Genomic DNA, 26,869 nt, shown 5'->3' on the forward strand with positions numbered 1-26,869 from the left:
TCATATTCTCTCTTGAACCCTCACCAGCAGTACAGATATGTTTGTTTGTTTTTTTAAAATAAAAATCTGTTTATTAACCATCGACAAGGAAGGGTTACAACATACAGCATCACATTCAAGTTGAGCAGTAAAAGGTCTCATTAGTCAGGAAGTGTTGTGAACTACAATACAAGTCATAGCATTTGCATTGAGAAACTGTGATACTGAACCATTTAGCCGGTAAAAAGACCCAGAGAATGGATTTATTTTGTATGTGATAAATATGGGCTTCCACAGTAAGATTTTTAATCAACCAGTGCCATGTTTTTTTTAAAATTTACTTTCCCATAATTAAGGGAATCATGGGAATTGTTTTGTGAAGTGCCATTAATTGCACTCAGGTAACTCCCATGAATGCCTGGACGATGGGGGGCATGGCAGCCACCCCGGAAAATGTCCCCAATGTGTACTTCCCAGTCTAGTGCCTGAAAGGGACACAACAAAAGCCTTCGTAATGTGCGAGGGATGCGCACGTTATTATAAGAAGTGATTTTAAAATTGCGTATGTTGCTAGGTATTGTGGGCTGTATAATGCAAGTGGTAAGGATGGTTATGATTTAACTTACTAAAGTATCTCCAGGAGGCTCATCTGGCATCAACCAATGCAGCTTGCCTTCATTGGTTGATGCCAGAGGTGGCCCCTGCTGGTGACCAATAGAGTCGCTCTTTCGGACCTTGAAATCCTAGTGCTGAAGCCAGTGGTCTCACCAGGCCAAGTTTTTGCTTATATATTTGGATATATATATCTTTATATATATATATATCTATAATACTTTGAGGTCACTTAGCTGTTTTCATGAAAAACAAGGACAGTTCTGTAACATAATTGCAAAAGGGTTTTCTAATGATCAATAAGCCTTTTAAACTTTTACTTGGATTAGCGAACACAACGTGCCATAGGAACACAGGAATGATGGCTGCTGACAAAGGGCCTCTGTATGCTTAGGAAGATATTCCATAAAAAATCAGCCCCTTCCAGCTACAATAGTCATTTACAACATTTACAATGTATACACTTTATATCTGATCCACCTGCAGGTACAAACAAGGAGATTTGTAAGTGACTCCAAACTTTTGAACCATAGTGGATAGATAGATAGATAGATAGATAGATAGAATACACTTAGTATTGTTAGTGTCACTTTTAGTTATTTCTACCTGGTATACTTTTTATACATGTTGCATAACGCAATGGTTACAGAACCGCATGCGGGGGTGTACACCCAAGAGAGATGATTTGACCTTTTGGGTGTCTCTGTGTGAGGCTGCTTTTCTGGTATGTAGCATTGTTTCAGCATTACACAGCAGAACCAAATACAGCCGAACGGTGATGAAATCGAAAAAGATTCTGGATTTTCAGTTTTAACACATGCTGTGCTATGTAAACTGTGCAAAATGTGATACATTAAGAGCATAACCGAGGGCATTTTCCAATTGCAAATGACTTGTCCTGCATCTGGTTCCATAGCACAATCTGATTTTAGAATTAGAACTTGTCAGCTTAATCCTTTCATACCTCATTACTTCTCATGAGCGTATTAGGGATGATCTAGTGATTTTTTCTTAAAGAGCTAAATGTTCATTTCCCCTGCCAGGCCATTGATGTGCCTCACAACCAGACTGTCAATTGCCCAGATTCTCTTGCTGCAAAAGAATTTATAATGGACACTAAAAATGAGGCCAGCAAGCTTTTTATATATATATATATATATATATATATATATCGATATTAAATTCACTTGGCCTACAAAGCTTTTTCTAAAAATGGATAATTGCTTCATGTTGCAGTGAATCGAATGACAAATATTCTTTATGAAATACTAAAACAAAGATGAATGACCGCTATTGGTTTATTATGCCTAAAACAACCTGACCAGACATACTATGAATTCCTATGGTTTGTCAGGGAATTAATTGCTGAACACAACATTTTGGGATATAGGATAATAATAAATGGAATGGTTAGATGTTTGGCTCCAACAACGATAGATTTGTACATTTCCAGGAAGATTTAAGTTAGTACTAATAGGTAATTCAAATCTGATCCTGTGCCTGTATTATGACTGTAATAAGACAGCCGTGAACTTTACTGAAATTCTTGTACCAACTTGCTGGGATTCAGACGTGTATCTTACAAACCACAGGGGAGACACACTAGAATCCAGTAATGGTTTTGCCTAGTGATGTTGGAAAAAATAATTGTGGTAAAAGGTGGTCTCCGTGTTCAACGCCATTATAATATTACATTTTGGAGAGGAGATAAAAGTATTAACTTTATTAAACCCTCCAGAGGAGATAAATATTCCAGCCATAAAATCAACTCCTCAGCACTAAATGTCTTTTTATGATCCTCTTTACTTAATATACATCAGTTTCTGATTCATTCATGTATATAATTAACCAAGTAAAACTGTCTCGGCTATATATGTACTCTGTATGTATTTATTGTTTAATAACATCCATGGTTATGGATGCTAAAGAAAATCAACAATCAAAAACATTTCTTATACGTCACAGTAAAGCCAAGCTTTATAATGTTATTTTTATTTTAATGATGTAACCCTAAAAAAAGTAAAGAAATAACAGTGATCTACATAAACAGATAATGGCAAGTAACAAACTACAATGTTAGAATAAGATGTCATTATCTAAAACGAAAGGGTCAGAGGCTTTGGTGTAATATATGGATGTTTACTTTACCAAGAAGGTGGCAGGTAAGTTGGACACCCAGCAGAATCGGTAGAGGGTAATACAGTGAGGGAACTTAAACATGCATGGCACAGGCATATGGCTATCCTGAATCCAAGACAAGACCAACAACCTATTAAGTTTGAGTCTTTACAGCAAGAAAAATGAGCAGTCTAGATGGGCTGAATGCAGGGGCGGGCTGGGCCGGGGGGCAGGCAGACGAACATTCATGGCAGCCGCAAAGTTATGAAACTAAGCGGCTGCCACCGGGACTGGCCGCCGTGCCAGTAGCGTACCTGGCGGGGGTCGGTCCGCCTGGAGTGCCGCTCTCTGATGGGTGCCGGCACGCCTCCAAAAATGATGCGTGCGGCAACTGTGACTGTGCGTCGGGACTTGATGTCAAATCCCGGCGCACAACACTGAAGCCACGCCCACCGTCTTCCGCACACCGGAAGGACAGGACACAGAAGAGGAAGAAGAAGAGGAAGAATGAAGAGGAGGAGGAAAAGTGACAGTGCCAGAGGAAAGGAAGGAAAATATTAGTAAGTGTGTGAGAGTGATGGGTGTTATGCTGTAGTTTATGATGAATGTTTGTGAATGAGGGTTTCAGATTGCATGGAAGTGTGGGGGGATGCCTGTCCAGGCATGATAGGAGTGTGATTGCTGTTATCAATTTTTTTTTGTCCAACTGTGCTGTGTTAACAACACTTTTATTAAAAGTAAATTACATACCAAAATTGGACAGAAAAATTCTATAACAGTATTAATAGATATATATGATTGCAAACAGCAATCACACGCCTATCATGCTAAGTCAGCCAGTACATGCTAGAACCTGGGCATGATAGGATTGTGATTGCTGTTAATTATATATATGTATATATATATTAATATTGTTATTGATTTTTTTTTTGTCTAATTTTGGTGTGTTACTTTTAATAAAGTATTTTAAAAGTTGTTTTTTTTCGGTTTTGGCCAAATGAATGCTGAATTTTCAGTTTCGGTCCAGAATTTTCAGTTTCGGTGCATCCCTACTATGTACTAAGCCAGTTACTGAAGTGTTAGGCCTACACCACATCAATGTTTGGCTTAGTATATAGTGATAGGGGTTGTAGTGCAGTATTGTCAGTGTCTGGCTCAAAGTATAGGCACACATTGACAGTGGTACAGCGTAATCCCTAAGTATATAATGATAACAGTTATGCTGTACCACCGTCAATGTGTGCCTCAGTATATAATGATAACAATTTTGCTGTACCCCTGCCAATGTTTGCCTAACCATAGAAACTATGCAGTTTTAAAGTGTGTGTGGGGGGTGCCACATACAGGATCTGCCACAGGTGCCAAATACTCTAGGTACGCCCTTGCGTCGTGCGGCAGTCAGGCCCATTGGCCATTCCTCAGCTCTTCGTCCCACGTCTTAAAAGGGGTGGGATAAAGAGCTGAGGCACGGCTATTGGGCGGCGCGGTGCATGCACGCCGGCCGCTTTAATTTCATCAGGCGCCGGTGGAGTGACTGCTGCACGACGGCCGCTTTCAATGTCGCTTGCAGCCGCTTTGGTGGCGCAATGGGCCACTTGACTAGACTTGCCCCCCAGGCCTTAGGCTGCCAGCCCTCCCCTGGCTGAATGGTTCTTATCTGCCGTCAAATTCTCTGTTTCTATGTTAATTCCCATAAATCACTTTCTGGCTACAGTTATTATACAGAAACACAGAGAGAGCCAGTTTTCATAAACATGTCAGAGACAAACACATTCTCAGAATAATTGGCAATATTTAGGATCATTAACTAGCATTCATGCGTTTCAGAATAAAACTCCATTATAAAAATGTTAACCGAGGTTCATTAAGGCTGACCAGAGAGGTGAATTACAAATTCAATCATCAAAATACCTTTTTTCAATTAAAAGAAAAAATAAGAACATTCATATAATACGACATCAAATTTTGATATAGTTTCTGAAGTAATGTAAAATAAACTGTCCAAATATAGAATGTGTCTATTGTTTCTCCAAATTCTGAAAAGTTGTTAAATTACCATAATAACCAACTATGTAACAAAAGTACGGGATGGGAGATTATTTCAAAGAAGGACACATTTTAGAGAAATCATAGTTTTAAAGCTAGATGGTCAAAGACATGGATGAAATGAAAGGAAGTTTTACTTTACTGAGGGGATCATAGATAAATAGAGCAACTTCCCAACAGAAGGGGTAGAGGCTAAAGCATGCATGGGATAGGCACATCCTGAATTTAAGACAAAACCAATGACCAATTAAGCAGGAAAAATGAGCAGATTAGATGGTTCTTATCTAACATCAAATTCTATGTCTCTATGTTGCCCAATCAACAGTTTGAGGAACATCTGTTTATAATATGTGTCATTAAGTTTAACTTGTCTATTTGATTTATTTTCTTGAGCTACCAGGGTTCTCCTACAGCATGTTGCCATTAGCAAATTAGCCCAAAAATGGTGGACTTCATTAGGTTTTGGTGTGTTCTTACATGGAAACTATGGAATAGTATGTATTATAGCATACAGTCAAAGAATGAATAGGTAGATATCACAACAACATATCTCATCAACAAAATCTGCTCTGAAGGTTACCATGCTCATTATATAATTACTGGTAGAAACGTTTGTTTAATATTCCTTATATTACATGCATGGATTTCCAAAGTTTATTTACTTGGTAGATTCACTTTCAAATTGCCTGTCAACTTTCCCACACTTTATGAACTATTAATGTTTTCTTTTAGCACATGTTGAAGAATGGATAGGAAGTAGTGGGTATTGTTCCACTGAAACAATATGTAAAAGAAACAGAGTGTAGAGGATGAGGTGTGAGCGAGAGATGTGTGGTGGAGAGTCTAAAATACTGGGCAAATAGATTTGTCTCTATTTGTCCCAGAAAATAAGTGAAAAGTTGGTGACTTTTGACTGGGTAAGCATGATAAGGACACATTTATCAGTAGATGCTAAGGATACTAACTCTAATGGCCAAAATGGATAGTTCTGACATAGTGCTGAGATAATGTAAAATTGTTACATCTGTTATACCGGTTGAAGTCAAATAATACTGCTTAAACATTTAAAATATGTAGCCATAAAATGGCTGTTATATGAAATAACAATAAATGAGTGACAATAACAAATGTGTCTCAAACAAATAGGTTTCTTAAAACCATTTCTAAGCTGTCTTTGCACCCAGTGTAAATACAAAAGTATTTTTTGTCACAGGGGTGAAATAATAATAATAATATAATAATAATAATAATAATATGTGTGTTTTAGATAATCTGTCATTATTGTAAAGTTATGTCTGCTACACATGTGCTTTTCCAGAGTATAAGGACGATTTACTTTAGTCTGATCAGAAGCCTCCAAAATCAATTGTCCATAGATACAACCAGGCTGATCAAGTTCAGTCCTTCTAAATAAACATATGCTGATCCAGAAGAGCAAGAAAAAATATCGTCCCAAAGGGGAATCAAATACTTTTTTTTGCCTCAAAGGTAAACATTTTTTCCTGGAGTACTAAAATTAAACGCTTTGAATGCCTCTGTTTGCTAGAAAACCATTAACCAATATTCACGCTTTAAGCGAATCCACCAAAACCACTTCACTTGGCAGTGTCTTCCAACTTAACTGCCCTGACTGTAAAAACCAAAAAAAAACCAAAAAAAACCTTTTACTTTTACATCTCTTTGCCTCCAGTGTTAGAGGATGTATCAGTGTTGTCTGTAAAGCTCTATGAATGAGTAGACCCTTGAAAGGGTCTTTTCGTTGTTGGGAGAATCCCAACTCCTACCACACAGCAATAACTTTTCTGATGGCACTCCAAAAACTGAAGGTAGTGTGTAATGTATAGAAATATAATCCTAATTTTAATAAAGTCCTTAGTCATTCCTAATAAATACATGACAACGTTCAGAGAGTTAATTCACAAAGTGTATAAATGAAAGGAGGCGAACGATTAACGCATTTTATCAAAAGACGACAAAAGCAAAGCCATAGCAGTGTGTCTCAGTAACACCGGGAATGCTTCCTCCACCCGCCTCTGGCCTTGACTTTCATCCTCACAGCCATTCATAAATCCCTAGTAGCCTATCTCTTCTTTCTAAGTCTGGAGGGCCATTTCCTGAACAGAAAGTTTCTAGCAAATTTTAATCAAAACTTTTTTTTTGAAATGACAATAACTGACACGGTATCCGTAGCTCTGGTGGAAAAAAAGGTGTAATGCAAAATGTGCTCCCTGAGATAGCTTTATTTAATTAAACAAAATAGTTTGGATAAAGGTCTATATAGGAAATGATATCATTTAACAATCGGGATAGGAACTGAATTCATTAAACTGATTTCAATTAAAGCGAGTCAAGCCAAATTTTCATTTCCATTCCCACATAAGCACCCGCGTCATTCAACTACTTTGAAGAGTATTTTTGATTTGGAAAAAGAAATTGTGAACAGTAGCTTAATGGTTTGTATGCTGTGGTATTGTGCAACACCAGAACAAAAGCTTCGTCATGTACAGCTATGGCAATCAAGAGGGTTAAGAAAAGATGAGGTTATAATTTTATGAGATGAAAACCCCAAATATTTTAACCAAAAACAGACACAAGTATATGCATGATACAATATTTCCAACATGTGTCAAAAGGAATGCTTATTTAAATAATAATTTACTTATTGTATGAAACCTGGAGTATGACAGAACCAACTCTTCTCAAAGACGGGACCGATGAACAATTTACATATTCAGATTTGATTTTTTAAGATGATGATACACACACACATATACACACTGTACATATACACATACACTCACCTGATTTGGATCCACATGATGGTGCCGTCTGACCAGTTGGACATGTGCACATATTGGGACGAGAACAGAATCCATCCCCACAAGAATGTCGACAAATGGCTGATATGAAAAAAATGAACACTTCGTTAATGTGGATCTATGGTTTTCTTCATACATTGTATGTATAAACACATGTGTGGTGCATCTGCATCTTTGTCTTTTTTTGTGGTGAAACAAGGAACATATCTTCCTTAATTTTCAAAATGATCAGCACATTAGGTTATTTCAGTGTATTAAATGCCATATTACACTATTTAAGCAGAAGTTACAGTTAGATCTGCAACTGCAAAACATTTGAAGGTAACTCCACATTAGTGCATGAATGCATTAAATAAACGTTAACATGTTGTATTGTTAACATCTGAAACAAAACCATGATTTTTGAGGTTTGAAGGCTTTTGGTTTTTACACATTCTAAACATAAAATGTGTGCTTTATCACAGATAATGACACAGATACTTTCTGTTCCCTAAAGCAACTGATGTACACATAAACAACAAGATGACTATTCACAAAGGGTTGGCCTCAGAAACGATCTGATATGATCACATCTTCATGATCTATTCAGTAAATTCAAAGGGCCAACTTTGCCATCTTCTGAGGGCATTTCAACAGGACCCCTTCACCTCAAAGCTCAATGAGTTCCATACAGATGAAATACGTTTTTCCACAAGTTGTTTAACTAAAGCCATACAAGTTTTTCGCAAGCTGATCTCACCTGTGGCACCTCACAGAAGGTGGCAGTTGTTTGGGGAATGATGAGTGGTTTAACGAATTTAGGCCAAAATGTAACCTCGCTTTCGGTGTTCTATAAGGACAAAAATTGTGTTCCCTGCTAATGCAGCATATCCTTCAAGGTGACCCCTTTGTTTTAAGTAATTGGGTATGTTGAATCATCAAATCAATTGCAACAAATAGCCTGTGGATTTCTTTTCATCTCCAAGGGAATGAATGTATATATAAAACTGACTTTATTTTCTCTTCCATTTCATATGAGAACTATAGTGTGCAAAGCACATTTTGAGATTATTTTTGATAAGGGGTGTAGTCTGTCTGAAATATAGATGTGCTGAGCCAGTGCGATCGCTTTCCTGTTCACACTCCAATTATTTATGAAGCATCGTAAAATCTGCATAGGATTTGCGCTAAAAATGCCATGATGTCAAGTAATATCATAAATGATGAATCCTCGTTTATTGTCATTAGTTGTAAGACTGCAGAGTTTTAGCACTTGGATTTTATCGTTTAACATCTGTTCTATGAAACCGACTAGCTTTATTGCTTGCATTGGCAATGTTTGGTAATTGTGTCTGGTTTACAGTTTTGAATTTCCAGGCTCCTAGAGATTTGGACTACATTAGTGACTAGCTGAAGTTGATATGAGCAAAGGCAGATTATTGTGTCAAAGAACTTTACCAAGTTACGATTGTTAAGAATATTAAAAAATGTAATCCTCATCTGTAATCTAACATGTTCTTGTTATCAAAGGGCTTCAAAAAAATAAATGGAAAGACTGATAGTGATTACATCCTATATTTCTCAGACTTCACTTGTTAAAAATAATTGGTGTAGAGAAGTGATTAAGTAATAAACCTAAAACCAGTGTAAATATATATATATATATATATATATATATAACTATATGTTCAAGTTACACAACTATTTAAGTCATTATTAGCAAAAGGAGACTCCTTTTTTGTCTCCACGTCACCATGACTTCTTGGTCTGCCAATGCAAATGTATACATTAACTGTTTTAGAGCAATTCTAATAAATGTTTTAAATTTTATTTAAACCAGATTTTTTTTGTTAGAATGATAGCCTGGAAGTAAGTAATGCAAAAACACATATAGGTGACCGCGCCCCTCACACCAAGTGAGTATACATAATGCAAATAATAACAATTCAATGTAGCTTCCAGGATATCCGAGCAGTATGTAAAATTCAATCATAGAACAGAAAGAAAAGAAAAAAACATCATAGTTTAGTTCATCAAAATAATTGTATATATATATATATATATATATATATATATATATATATATATATATATCTAACAGGCAAATTGGACCCTTACGTTTGGTGGGGCTTATTCAAGCCCATAAATTGCTCTAGGGGGGTGAGCGGGAGGGATTGTTCGTCTCCCTAACAGATTTCACTCTCCACCGTGGAAGTATTCAAAACTTCGCGGTCTCCCCTAAAGTGGGGTTTTTGTTCTAAGGTGTACCTGCAGCACATTCACATTGACTTATTACGTGTTTTTTTGCTTATATAATTGTATTTTATATTATTTATATAATTTTTTTGCGCACTACTCACTTTTTATTCTGGAAGTGAGTAATGGTCCATTGAATGGAGCCCAATGTGTGGTGGTGGCCAAAAAATATGTAGACTATCTTGTGCTTAACTATTTATACACTGTCTAAAACCTTCAAATTCTGACACGTAAGGCAAAGCGGTAACATCACTTGGGAACTTAACTATTGGTGGACATGGTTTCAAGTAATCCTCATTGTGCATTGCCAACCAGTTAATCTGCATCCTAATATTGCACAATAACCATAATCAGGTACTGCAGGTATAGTGCCACTTGAATTCAATGGCAACTAATGATACAGTGAAACAGAAAGGATAGAAGACAGAAGTTGGAATGTTAAGCCAACTTTTAAAAATAAAAAAATGCCTTTGGAATTGATGTTAGGCGTTGTAAGAAAATAATTTAAGCAAAGGAGGAATGAGAAGAAAGAATGAGAGGTCAGTGAAGGAGAGAGAAATTAACTTACGGACAATACACTGGTTCCCTCCAGGTAGCGTTTTCCATCCTGGGCAACAGTAGACATTGTAACGGGATCCACAAACATTGGGCCTTAAAAAGAAAATCAGCACATTACACCATTGTGCTTAAAAGGCAATAAAGCATTAAGCTTAGAAACAGATGTTAATGTCTGAAGCTATAGAAAAATAAACTAAGCCTTTTATTTAATTTCATCTTGTATCTATACTTATGCAAGACAAAACACATACCAATACGTATCTGCCACATGTCATTTGATCAAGGAAATATAATAATGGACAGTATGGATCAAGTTTAGTAACATAAACTAAAATTAGTGATGAAGTATTAGAACGGTCACCATGGCCCAAATTCTGTCCAACTCAGCAGTATTTTAATAACTCTGGGACGCTCTTGGTGAGTTAGAACTTTAATGAGCTGGATTCCCCCCAGGTACAACAGCGACCGTTAAAACATTACACACAAATGTCTTTTTTGAGACTTTTGGGACATTTGCAACATAATCCTAACCGTAGGATGCATCTATAATTTCCTGTCTCCAATGATGACATTTACGCATGTTTGATAGAGATATTTTATGATTTGTTGTAATATCTTGACTGAAAAGCTATTTCAAAAACTGCCGTTGGCTTATGAGAATAACTATTTGCTACCAGGTGGCATTTCTTTTGATCAGTCAGCAGAACTTTGTCCTTTGTATTCCCCACAAAACCAATATCTACTGCTTAAATATGAATTGCATGCATATACTATTTTTATGTATTTTCCTCTTCCTAAGTATAGATACTTCATTAAAGCTCAGCCACACATATGCATTTACACACTAAACGGCAGAATAAAACATACATGTAATTCCACACTGGTCTGCTCATTCTGAGCAAGCCAGGCATGGTTCCTAGGCTAGAGGTACACAATATATGACATTTAACCAGAGAGGCCTATCGAAAAGCACATGTTAAAATCATAGGGGTACTTCCGCCATCATATGCACGTTAATGCTTATGATAGCTACATGGTCCTTTTTTTTTACATTTTTGGTGTAGTCGTTTTGCAAATGCATTGAGGGATTCTGCAGAATCCCCATATATGTTTGCACCTTTCCCCCAGCTAAATGCCCTGGAGGAGATGTGTTCAGCCCAATGCACCCAACCTCTATATGACTTATTCATCTCCAGCACTGGCTTAGGTGAACTTTTATGTTTTTGTGGAAGAATGAGTCATCCTAGTCTAGGATAAATACTGGATAAATGCAAACCTATAGCCTGTACCCATCCAACACGTAACATTTTTTTATGAACACATTAGTTTAAGTACCATTTTGTTGTATCTGGCTTGGTATCTCTACCATAGTGACTGTCCATTTTCTCACACCCAAAATTGTTTTGTGTGTGATATCCAAATGTGGGCTAGTAGTGTTAGCTACTAGTTTGGCTAGTATTTTACATGTACATGCCTGTTTACAAAGCTATCTTGCAGAAGGTTTTCCCTTTTATTTTGTGAAATGAGGGTTCCATGAAAGGGCTCCTGACAATGCTGAATATAAGACAAGGCCGATAATCAAGTAGGGCTTGATGTCTCATAGCTCGCAGACTAGATGGTCCACATAACTTTTATCTGGTTTGGAATTCTGTGTTTTTATGTACAGCAGGTCAACTGTGTTTATTTAGCATTGATTGATTGATTGTTTGTAGTTTTCATTGATGGAATTATGATGCAATCCGAATAATTATTCCATCTTAATTAGATTTTTCTCTTTATTGAAATATTTATAATTGCCTGACATAGCTACATGTCAAAAGTACGTTTGTGGCAGCATAATCACCAACATTCACAAAATATGAAGATCTGTATTTTCCAGAACTGAAAAGGGGTTTTAAATGGTTAAATAACATTTTTCTGCCTATTATGACAATAAAGCATGTATATCATGCATCTTTTCCTAGGATTTACAAAGGTTTTCAAAGCTTTTCCTCTTTATAAATCTCACTCTTTATTTCATTTTCAATGTTAGATAAAGGGAAGCAAATGGTTTATAAGAAGTAGTATCTTTCTTTTAATTATTTGACCAGGAAGAATACATTATGATTTTACTCAGTCAGCTCCATGATTATTAGTACATGGTTTAATATTGCTACATGTGTCGCATTAATATAAAGGACCCTCACTGTCTCCTATATACATTTGTTATTTGCAGTTAATGTTCACTTCTTACTGACCCTTTACATGTTCCCATGTTGCACTTATTTCCAGAGTTCTATGTTGTTGCAATTACAAATCTAGAACTCTATATAGTAACATAATTCATTACTCACTTTTCAAAAGTGTTTGGTCTTTGTTTAGAGATCATTGAAAGACCTGGCAGTTAGTCATCCCCTTGAATAAGAAATTGATTAATATTGTTAACTATGGCCTTAAATGACATTGAACAGAGCAGTCCAGCATGAAATATGATCAGTACATGTAAAGATCTTTTGTTTTTATTAACCTTTATAGGAGACATAATTGTTTTTCTTGGGCTGTACTATTACAAACCACAGCATTTTAGAGTGCAATGATCTACATGGAGCAACTTAATTAGGCCTAATTAAGTAACTTGTCAAAGCTCTGTATTTTCATTACATTGCTTGCAAACATATCTCCATTCAAAGGTTCTCCAGCTGTTGGAGAGAAAGCCAGATCACTTAGTCCTTTTTTATGACTTTCCGGAGAAGAAGTATAGCTGTCTGGAGTGCCAAATGAGGGGTCCTTCTTGGAGCAGTGAGGAGAGGACTCTCCCCACATTAGAGATCTGGGAATAATTCGTCCCTAAAGCAGGTTATCCAAGGACAATCCAGGAATCTTAACACATGTATATGTAAAACATTTTATCCCTGAAAACCATCGAACATTTCATCTGTGATTCATTATCAGTAGATTCTGGATAATTTATATTGTAAATAGTAAACAAGCTTGAAGGTCTTCTTACTTGAAAACACAATAAAAAACATTTGTCTCTAATGGAAAAACAATGTTGATATTTTAATTTTTTTAAATTCGTTTTTAGCATGTTAAACATAGGCATTATGAATAGTAAACTGGCTTAAAGACCCACTGAAAAAATATAAGCCCCCCCAATTTTCTTTAATGGAAAGAAATGCAAACGTTTAACATTTATATCAATATATCATCAATATATTGATGCCCCATCCATCACTGTAGCCAAACGTAGTGTTTAGATTCACAATGTTGGTGTCTCAGTTACGGCTTCCCATAAACCTAATTTTAATAAAAAAATAGTAAGGAAAACAAATGGCCAAAGTGCCATTCCAAAACAAGTTCATGATTGTGAAACAGCATAATCACATGCAGGAAAAATTTATTTAGCAGTGTTTTGTCATCCATGAGTTCTTCCAATTAAGGGTAATTTATTAAATGTTGGGAAATATTTATATTTATTGTGTACCAACCATAGTAAAGTTAGTACACTAATATGAATGGGCCCTCTAGTGGAGAAAAGATTACTTTAGCTTCTAAGCACTAGTGACGTCAATAAAAAGTCCAAAGAAAGACACTGGTCTGCAATTGTGTCAAACTACTGTTTATTAAAACTGACATATATCCAGATACTAATTGAGCAAGTGCTTATTGGTTAGGGTGGAATATGCAACAGCAGCATGGACAGCATATGGGATATAAGCAAAGGGACTACAACGTTTTAATTACCAAAACAGCTGTAAGGAGCACAGATGTTTGATATTCATTTTCAAATAGTGAAATACATAAAAGACAATAGAAGACTCAGCAGTGTGTTCTGGCCTAGGCCGATTTCCATGCTTCCCCTTCTGCACCGTTGGTCAACCTAACGGTTGGAGAGATCAAAGACCTAATCCATTTGCACATCTGAGCCTCGCCATCACAGCCTAGATAGCAATCTTCTAACTAATCTCCATACCAGCCAGTGGAACGGTCCTGCTAATTATGCCACCCAATCAGGTCTGAAAGTGACTGAATAAAGCAAAGGTGAAAAAGTCAACCCTACCAGGGGATATGTACCCGCTAAGTAATTGCGTAGGCTCAAAATGTTAAAGGATGTGTCCAACTAGGTCAGCCTTGCAGAGAAATAAATAATAAATGGGCTGACATACACTTGTAGAGTTTAAAGCTGTCCTGATTTTAATAAGACCCATGGAAGTTAAACAAGGAGTGTTCTCCTGCAAAATAATAAAATTCAGGCATTTACATTTTTAGAATTTGTGGCTCCTTGGGCCCTGAGGTTTATCAAGACTAGAACTACATAGTATTTATTGATGGCAGATTGTGAATAAAACCAAAATATCAATAAGTATTCCCCAAATACTGTTGGCACATCAAGAATTCCTTGTAACACAGTTCTGAGTTGAAATTCATAATAGGGAAAAGCTTTAACTATAAAAAAAAACTATATAAGAAACAGGACTAGCAAAATGTCTGTTTTCTTACAGAGGAAAAAGGAAAGCATGAAGGACTTATGATTACTGTTAGATATGTTCATACTTTTTGGGGGATCTTTTCACCTACAGGTTTAATGTCAGTGCACATTACAAAAGGTCATCCCTTAAGATTAGTGGAAAGAATATATCACCTTTAGCAAAGTCAAGGTTTATTTACAGCACTGGCAGTAAAATGGGACATTTTACTGCCAAGCGAGGTTGTGTTGGCAGATATAATGGATACCTTAAAAAGGCGATACACATTTCGAAAAAAAAAAAAAGGCATATATGGTTACAAAATTTCATTTTGGCATAGATAGAGTGTCAAAAGTCTAGTTTGGAGACAGAATACCATATTGTTGGACATAATGATGATAAAGAAGGTGATGATATAGGTGGATTTCAAGTGAATTGCAAGTGAACAGCAATATTTCCATTATCTCATATAGTTGAGACCACTTAAATCAAACACATAAATAATAAAAGATTTACAAATTAAGTACAAATAAGACACTTCTGTTTATTGTATTTTCCACTAAAATATTACAAAAGTCTCAATATTTCTTACTTTAAAAAAGGGAATAACTCTGCCTCAATTAACTAATTATTCTGAAGAGTAAGAGTGAAAAAAACAAAACTTTTAATTAAAAAAATAATAATAATTTTAGAAACCCAACTCCCTTCATTATGCGAGTGTGCGAGCAACACAGAGGTAACATGCGGAGCAATCTGCAGTTGAGGTAAGGGGGTGTGGGAGAGTGTATGAATGAGTATGTGTGTGAACAAATGAGTATATATGTGTGTGATAGCATGGATGTGTAAGTGGGGGGCAAAGATGGCACAGGAAGGCAAAGATGGCACAAACACGCTGTCTGGGGACAAAGATGATGACGTAAGTCATATGCATCCAATCTGCGTGCTAGCAAGGTCCTGTGGATTTCATGGCTGGCCTTTGGGGTGTCTGCCTGTGATCTATGTCTGCAATTTAGGGTTTTCCATTATTTATTTGATCTATACATTCAGTATCGAGTTAGCTTGTGATTCTTCAGTTGATTTATACCTGCAAGGCTGGGTTTCCATGTGTTGATTATTTGAACTATACCTGAATTACATGAGGGATCAAAAGAGGGGGCAAAGGGGCTCTGGGGGTGATGACAGAGGAGCGAGCACCACAAGGGTGGTACGCACAGGGCATTGGAACACCTCCATTGCTATGAGAGTGGAATAGTGTTCTGCTCCTCCCTTGTGCGTGTGGAGTGAGGACTTCTCATGGAGTCACGCTAGGGTCAGAAGGAGGAAAGACTGCAATGACTCCACCTAATCTGCAGAGCCAGCGGCAAGTACCTTTGTTTTTTGCAGGATTTTTTTGAGGTTGGAGTGGGGGGTGCAAGGAGTGCAGGCCCCCCCCCAAAAAAAATTTTGCCCCAGGGTCAAATCAATATTAAAGGCGGCCATGCCTTATATTGCTAATAAGTCTACACAGTCAAATGCATTTTAACTAGAGATTATTTTATCTGCAACTTTCCAGAAACAAACAAAAGAGAAAAAAACCTTAAATTATAGTTATATGTCTCTTTAATGAAGCCAAGTCCTATTGGATACAGTGCATCTCAATAATATTGCAGTGTATTTCAAGAATGCAAAACGTTATGCATAGTTTTATGAAAACAGCCTTGACAGAAAACAAAATACACACACAAACATGGAATGGCATGAAAGTTTTGCTCATGTCCGGGGGCTAAATGTTTCAAGTGCATTGCGTCTCAACTTGTAAACAGTAAACCATTGAAAGCTACACCCATGTTTCACTTTATTACAAAACTACGTGCCCCTTGATCAAGGGGTATGAATAACAATGTAGCATCTTGAGTCAAACAGGGAACAATGGTTTCCTCTACAGAAAGTTGGCATCTTTATAAAAACATTCACCTTCTTTTAAAACAGAAAAAAAGGACATTTAGAAAATTAGATTTAAAAGTAATCTAGGCATAATAATTTAAGGGGGGGGGGAAGGTAATTCTGATACATCCAAGTAAAATCAGAAAAATAATCAGATTAAATAAAAACAATGTGAGTCTGAAACATCTATTCACATGTGCATGATTTGTTTATGTGATCATTCAACCAATTTTGGCATTAAATGGGTATGTATAACTAACAATGACAGTTCTTATCATATAATTGTCAGAATATATATATAATGATGATGATGATAATTATTTTATATGTTATAACATTAAAACAAATGGGGACATAGACAGTCTTGATTCAATGACCTGCCAAACCCTTCATCAATGTTCCTGGTGGTTGAAAAGCCTTAAATGAAAACAATTGTGGCTACATTGAAATCAATGGAAATTAACATTGTGCTAAATGATTTAATGGAGTGCACAGACTATAAGCACAATTCAAATGAATACATTATGTGTACATTAAAAAAAAACCTTGGACTGGTGTGGAGGGCAATCTAATCTTAGATTGTTCTTAAGACAGACCTTTCTATTTAATCAGCACCTGAAAGGGTTTCCCTTAATTTTGAAAACAGGCCAATTGCTAAATTATCTTTGGGAGCTTTTTATTTGATTTCGATATATTTGATCTTGCAATGCAGAAACAGCCATTTTACCGTTACAGTTCTACTGTGAAATATTTTCTGATCTATAAAATCAAATGAGTGCATTATTGTAGACACCATTTCGATTAACATTATTCAACAGACAGCCTAAAATATATTTCATCCTAGAGTTGGAAATATCCCACTGTTTGATAAATAAACTCACGAAACAACTATTCATAAAGTGTTTTTTTCTTGTTGAATAAACAAATAAATACATTCCAGAATTTTTAAAAACTGCGATTATGTTCCCTACCATGTTAATACCTGGAAAAACCAATGGGTACAATGAATGCAACAATCCAAATAAAAATTCAGATAAATAAGGAAACTATTATTGAATATTGTGGCCATAAGTATATAGTCATGTATAAAATAGAATGAATATTTTACCATAACCCAAGGATATACTAAAATATAAAACAAAACCATAATATAAAAGGCCACATAAGACTTGCGTGTAGCAAATGTTTCATTGTCCACCAAGAAAATCATGGGAAAGGGGTATGTAAAACAAATATATAAAAACAAATAGTTTATTTTAGTTTACATTCAGATAGGCGGGAGTGGATTCACTACTTTGGGCCATTTTATAACACAAATATTATAGGGAAAACTGTTAAAAGAACTGTTACAAAAAACTTGTAGCTACAGTTATTGAATCCCATTTAGAATTGCTTATTATTAGTATTTTCCTGCCATTTATCTGCACAGACTAGCGCAAGTGTTTCTCCCTAAACATATTGAACTAAACAGCCAGTTCAGGATAAATCCTAGCTTTAAACATTGGACATCTGCCAAAAATGAGCTGCTGAAGAACATGGTACCCCAGCCTCCTTGTGTAGTACACAGGACCACACCCAACTACATTAGGGCTGTGTACTCCAAACATAGACCATGTTAGATACTATGCTTAACAATAAACATAAACACTTTTAACTGCTGCTCAATCGTATACAGTACTTAAACATGTTTGACTGGGTGTCAACACATTGTTTAAAATGTCTAGCTATAATGCATCTTTAAAGTCTCAGACTGCAGTTCAATCCCCTTCCAAAGGTTAGTAATTAAAACAGCTACATGAAAGAAAAAAAAACCCATTAATGGTCCACATTAAAGAAATAGATTGACTCAATGGGTAGATTTTTTGTAAGACATGGGAAGGAGCCGGTCTTTGATGTGACCCGTTATATATGGGAGACTCTATGGTGGTCAAGTCACCAAGATGCATCTATCTGAAATGGTCGACAATTGGCAAGGTAAGGTTTCTAATGAGCAAGGAGCTAGTGTGAAATCCATGTTAGTATATGCCTGGAATGCGATAGGCATCTTGCAATAAAAGTATATTTAAGGTCTTAGATTGTGGAACAAGGGATCCGTGCAGCTGAAGTAAAGTCCTCTGACGAAGTGTGGAAAGAGATAATCAGAAAAGCTATAGGTTCTGGATAGAGCAACCATTACCGTATTCGATGAAAAAAAAAAAAAAGAGGTCAAGTAAATTGGGTTTCTACTAAATTACCTTTATAGTATTAGAAGCAAAGATCTGTTTTGAAACAATCTTATTACATGTGTATATTAAAATGCATAATTTATTTCGTTTAACAAAGATTTTATCTCCAAAAGAAACTTTTTCCACAAGCTTTTGAAGTTACTAGATTATTTCAATAATCTACACTTTAGGCATCGATTTCATATTTTATAGAGAGAGTCTCAACCTGAAAACTACTGAATATATACACAAGTTTATGGTGAGGCATTTATGTTTACTCTTGCCAGACAGAACTGTTCCTTCAAACCATAAAATAGAGAATGCACTGAATTATACAATCCACTGAGTTGCTGAATGGAAAGTAATGTTCAACTTTCCACCCAATGAGATCTTACCAGATACATTGGCCGGGTGTCGACCAGACACACCCTTTTTTCCTGCCGATTGCCAAATACCTTTATAGTACAAGTGTAAGAGGAATGTCAGCATGTATTTTTTTTATAAGGGTGTTTTAAAAACTATAAAATAAGATAGCTCTACCCTATCCAACAACATGTGTTCTTGGATTAAGGGTTGAAGGACCTTGATTAGATATACTGAGGAACGCACACACACTTGAAGCTTTTTCATTAGCAATCCAGCTTGACCATCAAAAGGGGTATCCATAGAACAAAATGTATATGGGAAGACTACACTATCCTCATCTGCCATCAAAGTCTATGTTTCTAAGCAGGGTTTTATACATCGCTTACTGTACCCACTTAGTCTGAAAGTTGTAGTTCTTCTAACCAGACCAGATAGAGCACTGCTAGGAACACTGAAGGATTTGACACGCTCCACTTCATGTTCTTTTATAGATCTTATGGGTCTTATTCATGCTCTTTACTGATGTGGTGTTAAATCCTACCTGGGTCACATCCTGCAGTTAAGTTATGAAAGCCTTCAGAAAAAAACCCATAAGATTTGATGCAGATGTGCATGATTAAACTCTGCAGGTTTCTACTTTCAAAGGAACTTCTTTAAAAATATGATTCAATTTAGCACTATTAGACAATACTTTTCTAATATGTTTTAACTTCAAATAAACAAACATACCTGTATAACCTAATGTGAAGAGTGGCTGTTTTAGTAAATGTTGTCTGGTCTTTCTTTTCTGCAAATAATTTATTCCCTTTGCTACCAGACAGCCAAGCATCACATTGCAAAACATTCCTACTCAGTGAAGCAGCCATTGGGTTAACACGCACAATTCAATCCATCATATCCGGCCAAAGCAAACATTAAAGCCAAGGTCTGATCAGTCCTTAGACTTGCAGCCAAAGGCAAGCAGGCGGCAAGGCAATGTGCTGCTAACTCCTATGGCGGGTCAATGCACTACAGGAATAAATTTCATTTTGAAACAGTAGATCAGCTATCCATGGAAATGGGCCACAAGTTCTCCAGTACTACTACTTAAAACAGAACAGAGCTGCTTAGAACAAGGTAGACAAGAGGAAACTCTCCAGCTGTTGTAGAATTACAACTCCCATAATGCTCAGTTATGCTTTGCCTGTGATTTGTGGAGATTAAAGCCGAGGAAAACTCAAAGTGCAACCTGCAAGGGATAATGCATATTTTTGTGCCTTTGCCTGAACCCCCATTAAGTAAATAAGAATCTAATGTCTATGATTAATAATTCTGTGGGAAAATATAGGGTGCTGAACTTGTATTTCCACATAAGCAGGTTCAGACTTTAGACGAAGGTGGGGACACAGTCTAAACTTTTGTTGTTGATGACCTATAACCCTCATTTGTGGGCTCAGCTGGGCCATTCTAATCCCAATTCATGAACACTTGGGGAAAACCAACCAACCATTCTCAAAGCAAATGGTTTGCCTTTCAATTATTGTTTAACACCAACCTCCCCTACCACCCCAGTGACTGGGCCAGGATGATAGTGACAGCATATTCAATCTCATATGAATATCTACTACCTAATAACTAGATTGATCTCTTTCTAGGAGCCACCCATAAAGTCAGTCTCTTCACTTTATTTATCATTACTGAACAATTTTGAAGAGGAACTCCTGTAACATCTCAGAACTTTTAGAGTGAATTTTTATCACCGTAGGTAAAGAAGTACTTACAAAAGTCTTTGCACAAGCATTGCTTTTTGATATATTCCCAAAAAAACAATGTATAGAACTTTCTTTAAAATAAAAGTAACACAAAGCATTTAAACTTGAAAGTACATTAACACAAGCAGAATGTTACTAAAAGGACCTTGATACTTTCTTTCCCCAAAAGAGCCTCACTTAAAAAGTAATTCCAAATGTTTTGGTAACCCACAGTTTCAAGTGATGCAACAATATGTCAAAGGGACATTGAAAACTATTACAGTTAAAATTTGTTAAGATACATAATTTCTGTTCCATAGTAATTTTTTTGGAAAAATGCCATCTTCAATAATTCATGGCATGTTTATTATCTGTTAGCAGAAATTTGTACATGTTTGACATATTTTGGAATTGATTCATTTTACTTTATCATAAGCACAAGGATTCACAGAACGTCAGAACCTGAATACTATTTAAATATATTATGAGTGGCTCTAACAGGGGAGATTTACTAGGTGGTGATAAATGAAGACTCCTAGTTCGAGGAGCAATTCTGCACCTGCAAAGTAGGCTGCACATGGTAATTTTGGCACTTTCATCTAAGTTTTCATATCTTGTGGTACTAAATCCCGTATATATATATATATATATATATATATATATATATATATATATATATATATATACATACACACATACACACATATACACTATGATCTACATTTCCCAGGTAGCAAAAATAATGTTCACCACAAATATACATTTCTCAACCCCAGGGACATAACATAAGGATGGTAAAAAAAACATACAGTGTGTTGCTAACACACACACACATTATATATATATATATATATATATATATATATATTATTATTTTTTATTTTTTTTTAATACAATCAATATGCTTAACCCTCTACTTTATTTACACCTTGATTGCCATTTACTTTGTTTTCTAGCTCACTCTGTATAAAATACTTTACTGGGCTAAGTAAATCTGATATATGCAATACTAATACTATAATTCTGAAATCAACATAATATATTATCAACACAAAGTACATTTACAATGCTATGTTAGCTAGTACTGTACTACAGAAACAGCAAAAGGTATACAATTTTGCAGAACGGTATTTTTTAAAGCCATTTCAGTTTCTACAACAAAGGAAATTTCCTCTCGATGGCAGAAAAGAAAACAAATGCAATTCATTGCACTTTAACAAAATTATAATTGGTTTACTTTGATATAGAAAAAAAATGGCTTTTATTGTCTATTTATTTCTGGGTATAAGATGCGGTCCAGAAGCAGCTGTGTATTCAATATTTGCGCCATCATTTGTCTAGTTTTTGTGGTACAGTTTTATTTCCAGTTATGGAGATGAAAACCCTGTCAGACTGAATCCAATCTAGCTGGAAATCTCTGAGAAACACCAATAAAACTCATGTCTGGATTTTATTCTTTAGAATAACGGAGTGGCCGACCAAGTTTAGCAATTATATCCCAGCATCCATGTAATCTACAAACCACTACACTGATTACAACCTGAAATAAGCAAATGTTGGCTTATGATCCAACAATTTAAGAAGCTCTCAGTTTTACAGGACAGCCATCCCTACTTGTGCCTGGATCGGTGCAGGTATAGGTAAGGTCTTTAATGTCTGGAAATACCCTGGGAACAAGAATCACAGTATATTGCTAGGGTGCCAAACATTGTACATCACATACTCTAGAAATCCAGCTCTCTTTTTCTACGACAGCCAACATTCCACCGCCATTGTCCATTTATCCACCTATAATAAATCTATTTAAAAGTATACAGCCCAATTACAGAAGTGTTAGTAATAATGAATTGATCATTCCCTATTAATATCGTATTTTTCTCCAGATTCTAACATGTCTTTTGGCTAACCAATTGATGCACAGAGCAAACCCAGGCTAGCAAAAAAAAGGGATACAATAATAATAATGCCCACTAAAAAACCATTAAATACATAACAGCAGTGAAAAATAATGTGATTTCAAAATATGTCATATTTGGATGCAGGTGCATTTTCCCCTATATATATATATATTTATATGAGGCTATGGCTGAGACATGTACAGACAGCATCGAGCACCATAGATGCCGTTAACTACAACACCCATCATCCGGCACTTGTTGCTGCACATGGTCATGGATGCATGGTACAGACGTGTGATAGATTACCCTTTGAGCACATCATGTCCTGCCCCGGCACTTCCACCTCTTCTCTTGGCCCGGCTCACTCTGGTTTCCTTTGCGCTATCGGGGGGCGCATCTTTTTCTGCACCGCGACTCGCTCCGAAGGACAGGCACAGTATAAATCCCAGAGCCCAGCCGGACACCCCGTCCAGCCGCATCGCGCTGCCTCTGCCGGAGCTGCTCACAGGGGCTTCTTCTGATGCACTTCACCCTCACTGGCCGCGGCTCAGAGCTGCTGCTGCTGCTGCTGCTGCGGCTGCTGTTGCTGCTTTCCAAGAGGTCCTGTCCAAGAGATAAATAAGAGCTCTTCTGAAATGAGGAGGCAGCGGAGAGACCCTACAGTGACAGCACTTCTCTACCACTCACAAGAATCCTCCATCTACTGAGAAAATTGCGTTACGCAGGCAGAAGCTTGCGCTGCCCTACCCCCAAAAAGTAGACACTTCAAGCAGCTTGAGGAGACGCAAGAAGCTCCCAGCATACCTTCAGCATGCGCTCGAGTCAGCATACGCCATGGTCCTTTTGCTGTTCGGACAGATGCTATTTAGAATTTATAGAACAAACTAGCCGTCAGGGACAATAAGCAAGTTCCAAGGCTGAGGGGAGCAGTGAACCCGCCCAGAGGCATCATGCAGACATAAGGCGGGAGCCCAGCTGCTCCTTCGCAGGCACAGGCTCAGCCTTTCTTGGCTGGAGCGGCCGGTGAGGCTGGGCTGGGGATGTGCGCGCGTTAAGTGCTCTGGGACATGACTTTCTCTCACCTGAAGTGGGGGGACTTTATAGGCACACCTGTCGCCGCCCTACTAGGCCACGCCCCTTCTTGGACCATATATATATCACCATAGCAACCGATGGAATGGTCCTACAGACTGCCCCACCTTTAGTACCAGTGTAACAATTAGTGCATTCAACTTATGAGCTATCATAATTGGCAAGGAGAGTGGTAAGAAGTTTGATGTAGTGTTGGAGTGGGTTTCTCAAATATATCATATTAAACACATAAATAAACAAAATAAAATAAAATCGCTGACTGGACACAACGAGTTGTAAGTTGAGCACTGGATGCTGATTTTCTAATGGCATCAATGAAAACGTTTTTCAGTTTCATGTTTACCTAATCCAACCGTATTCTTTATGTAAAACACCGCACCAAATTGAGGGGAACATGTACATAATTATTATTATCATTATTATTATTATCATTGCCATGGTTCTGTTATTGTAGCCAACAGTGGCAGTTAGGATCATGTTTTTGATGGGTTTAATGTCTCCAAGCTCTAATATAATGGAATCACTTTAATCATGACCAAATTTGAACAAAGAAATGTGTCATTTACTGTCATTCCGCTGTCTCTTTCTTTATGTTCTCCAGGATATTCTCCCACAATTTAAAATCTTAACCTACCTAAAAGCTCATCTCTCTGAATAATTTACCCATCTTGGCAACATCTCAAACATACTCTCTCCATCCCTCTTCACATTCAATCAGATGCAAAGTCCTACCACCTTTAGTTATGTAACATTTCTCCGGTTCCATCTCTTTCTTCCTTCAAGGCACTGCCAATATGCAAATACATGGTTAAACCACTCATTGTCTTCACTACTAGCTCAAAGAAGGTATAGGACCAATTTCGATAAATATGCAAAAAAATGCAATTTTTTATTGACTTGTAATATTTGTGATACTTGTAATATTACCCTCGTGTTTCTATTTGCTTGTATTAGGAATGACTCACTGTCTAGTCTACGTGTAAGTGTTACTTTCCTTCCCTTTATATCTGTTGGGTATTTGCTATTTAAGGAGAATAATCTGGTGCCTTGACCTGTTTAATCTATTGCCATTGTGTTGTGTGTTAATTTTGTTAATCATTTCCTGTTTGCTATGTATGTCAATTTCCCCTTCCCTGGTAGAGTGACTATATGAGAGGCCACCAATCTGTGCCACCAAACATCTTGGCAACTTTGCCACCAAAAGCTTTGATATATAAACCATGTCTAGTCCCAAAAGAGTGTGTTATCTTGCATCTTGGCAGGATTGTCATGACTGATGGTACGGTTCTTTGGGAGACCTTTTTTCCTGAAGGTGCATGTTTACTTCAAGAACCAAAGCAGCTACCTATCTTGTAGTCAGCTTCTTAACAATGGCCAGGTACATCTTCGCCACTCCTTGGTTCTAGTAACATCCTTTCAGGAAAGCACAAGTCATTTTACCCCATATACCCTCTCTGTTTAGATTAAAGATTTGACAAAAGGGACCCCCACACAATCAGACTCTGTGTCAAAATTTGTTATTGACCATCTTTCAGTGTGCAAAAACTGCATGTAGCTGACTGTATACATTTGGGTAGCTACTTATATTGATATTGATCTAGAGGCTCCCATGAGATGGGGGAGCCACCAATGCAGTATTATATTGATGTTTGTGTATGAAGAATGCCACCTCCCTTGATGCTCCCAGTTCCACAACCTCTATGTACGTACCTATGTTTTGTGGACTGCGGATTTGAAAAATCATGAGCTACCACCTTGCATTAAAGATCCGTAACTTGCATGGGACAAGGAGGGCAGCTGCTCTATAGCCATCTAGCTGAAATGCATCTACACCTCCTGGTGATTCCCTTTGCCAGCATCTGGTGATAAGTGACTTCTGCATGGGGCAGAATCTCTAACCTGGTGCCACTTTCTCCAGTGTCAGGGGCATATTTGATGCTTGCCCCAGGTGCCAAGATCTTTGCCATGCTACCACTGCTATACTTAGCTTATTGTTCTAATTAAGAATGTATCATGTATTGCATGAAGCATCAATGGAAGTCTGAGTGTGGAAACCTAAAATGCACCATGAAAACATTACAATAACTTTTCGTATATGTTCATACACCTCAATTACACAATGTGGAATTGGGTCTTCTACATTGAAAGCTCGTTTGAGCAAAGACCTCCTTACCTTTTTTTGTTATGTTATACACTAATTTTAATGTCATGTTTACCCATTGTACAGCGCTGTGGAATATGATGGTGCTATATAAAACAATAAAAATAATAACAAATAACTGTAACTCCAGAATTTGTGTGCTCTGTAAAAATACAAGACAGTAAGTATAAGTCTGTTGTATATATAATAATAATTGTTACACTATTAAGGAATGTATGAAAATGGCTAAAATGAATAACCTACAGAAAATTTATACTTACATAGATAGCAGTAACATCAATGTTGACCTTTAAGTTGCCTATTTCATAAATGCTACTAAAGTGATTATGTGGTTACTGTGATTGCATTCTGCATGCTGTATCAGGATACAACAATGCAATTACTGTCACCAGTTTTATAGGTTCAAGTGAAAAAGCTCTGGTACTAAATACAGTTTTGCCGCTAATTTTACACTCCAAACCCACACACATTCCTTGACTGCAACACCTTGTGTGGGTTTATGGGGCTTTATCTGACTCCATACATTTGTCTTTTTTCCCCCTCCCTGGATGCCACAGTGGTTTTATGTGATGTAAAAACAGTAGACCTTCAACTGGCACAGTCCTGTGCCAATTGCCACAGTCAATCCAGAGACTTGTAGCCCTCCCTGACGGCTGTTGCTGCCGGCAGTTGAACTAACACGT

The 26,869-nt window shown here is 36.9% G+C and overlaps 1 protein-coding gene across 1 annotated transcript in view; it reads right to left on the minus strand.

The window, feature by feature from the left end:
• Positions 1-23,304, minus strand: part of LOC149297821 (fibrillin-1-like) — a 104,636-nt gene extending 81,332 nt beyond the window's left edge. The window contains exons 1-3 of the mRNA XM_089488323.1: positions 23,240-23,304; positions 10,378-10,460; positions 7,557-7,655 (exon numbers count right to left, since the gene is read on the minus strand). Of these exons, the coding sequence (XP_089344449.1) occupies positions 7,557-7,608 (52 nt within the window). The 5' untranslated portion in view covers positions 7,609-7,655; positions 10,378-10,460; positions 23,240-23,304. The remainder of the gene's footprint in view (positions 1-7,556; positions 7,656-10,377; positions 10,461-23,239) is intronic.
• Positions 23,305-26,869: the final 3,565 nt, after the last annotated feature.

Source organism: Sceloporus occidentalis, unplaced genomic scaffold (genome assembly GCF_023333645.1).
Source record: "Sceloporus occidentalis isolate IW3139 unplaced genomic scaffold, rSceOcc1.0.p SCAF_37, whole genome shotgun sequence".
Lineage (NCBI taxonomy): Eukaryota > Metazoa > Chordata > Lepidosauria > Squamata > Phrynosomatidae > Sceloporus > Sceloporus occidentalis.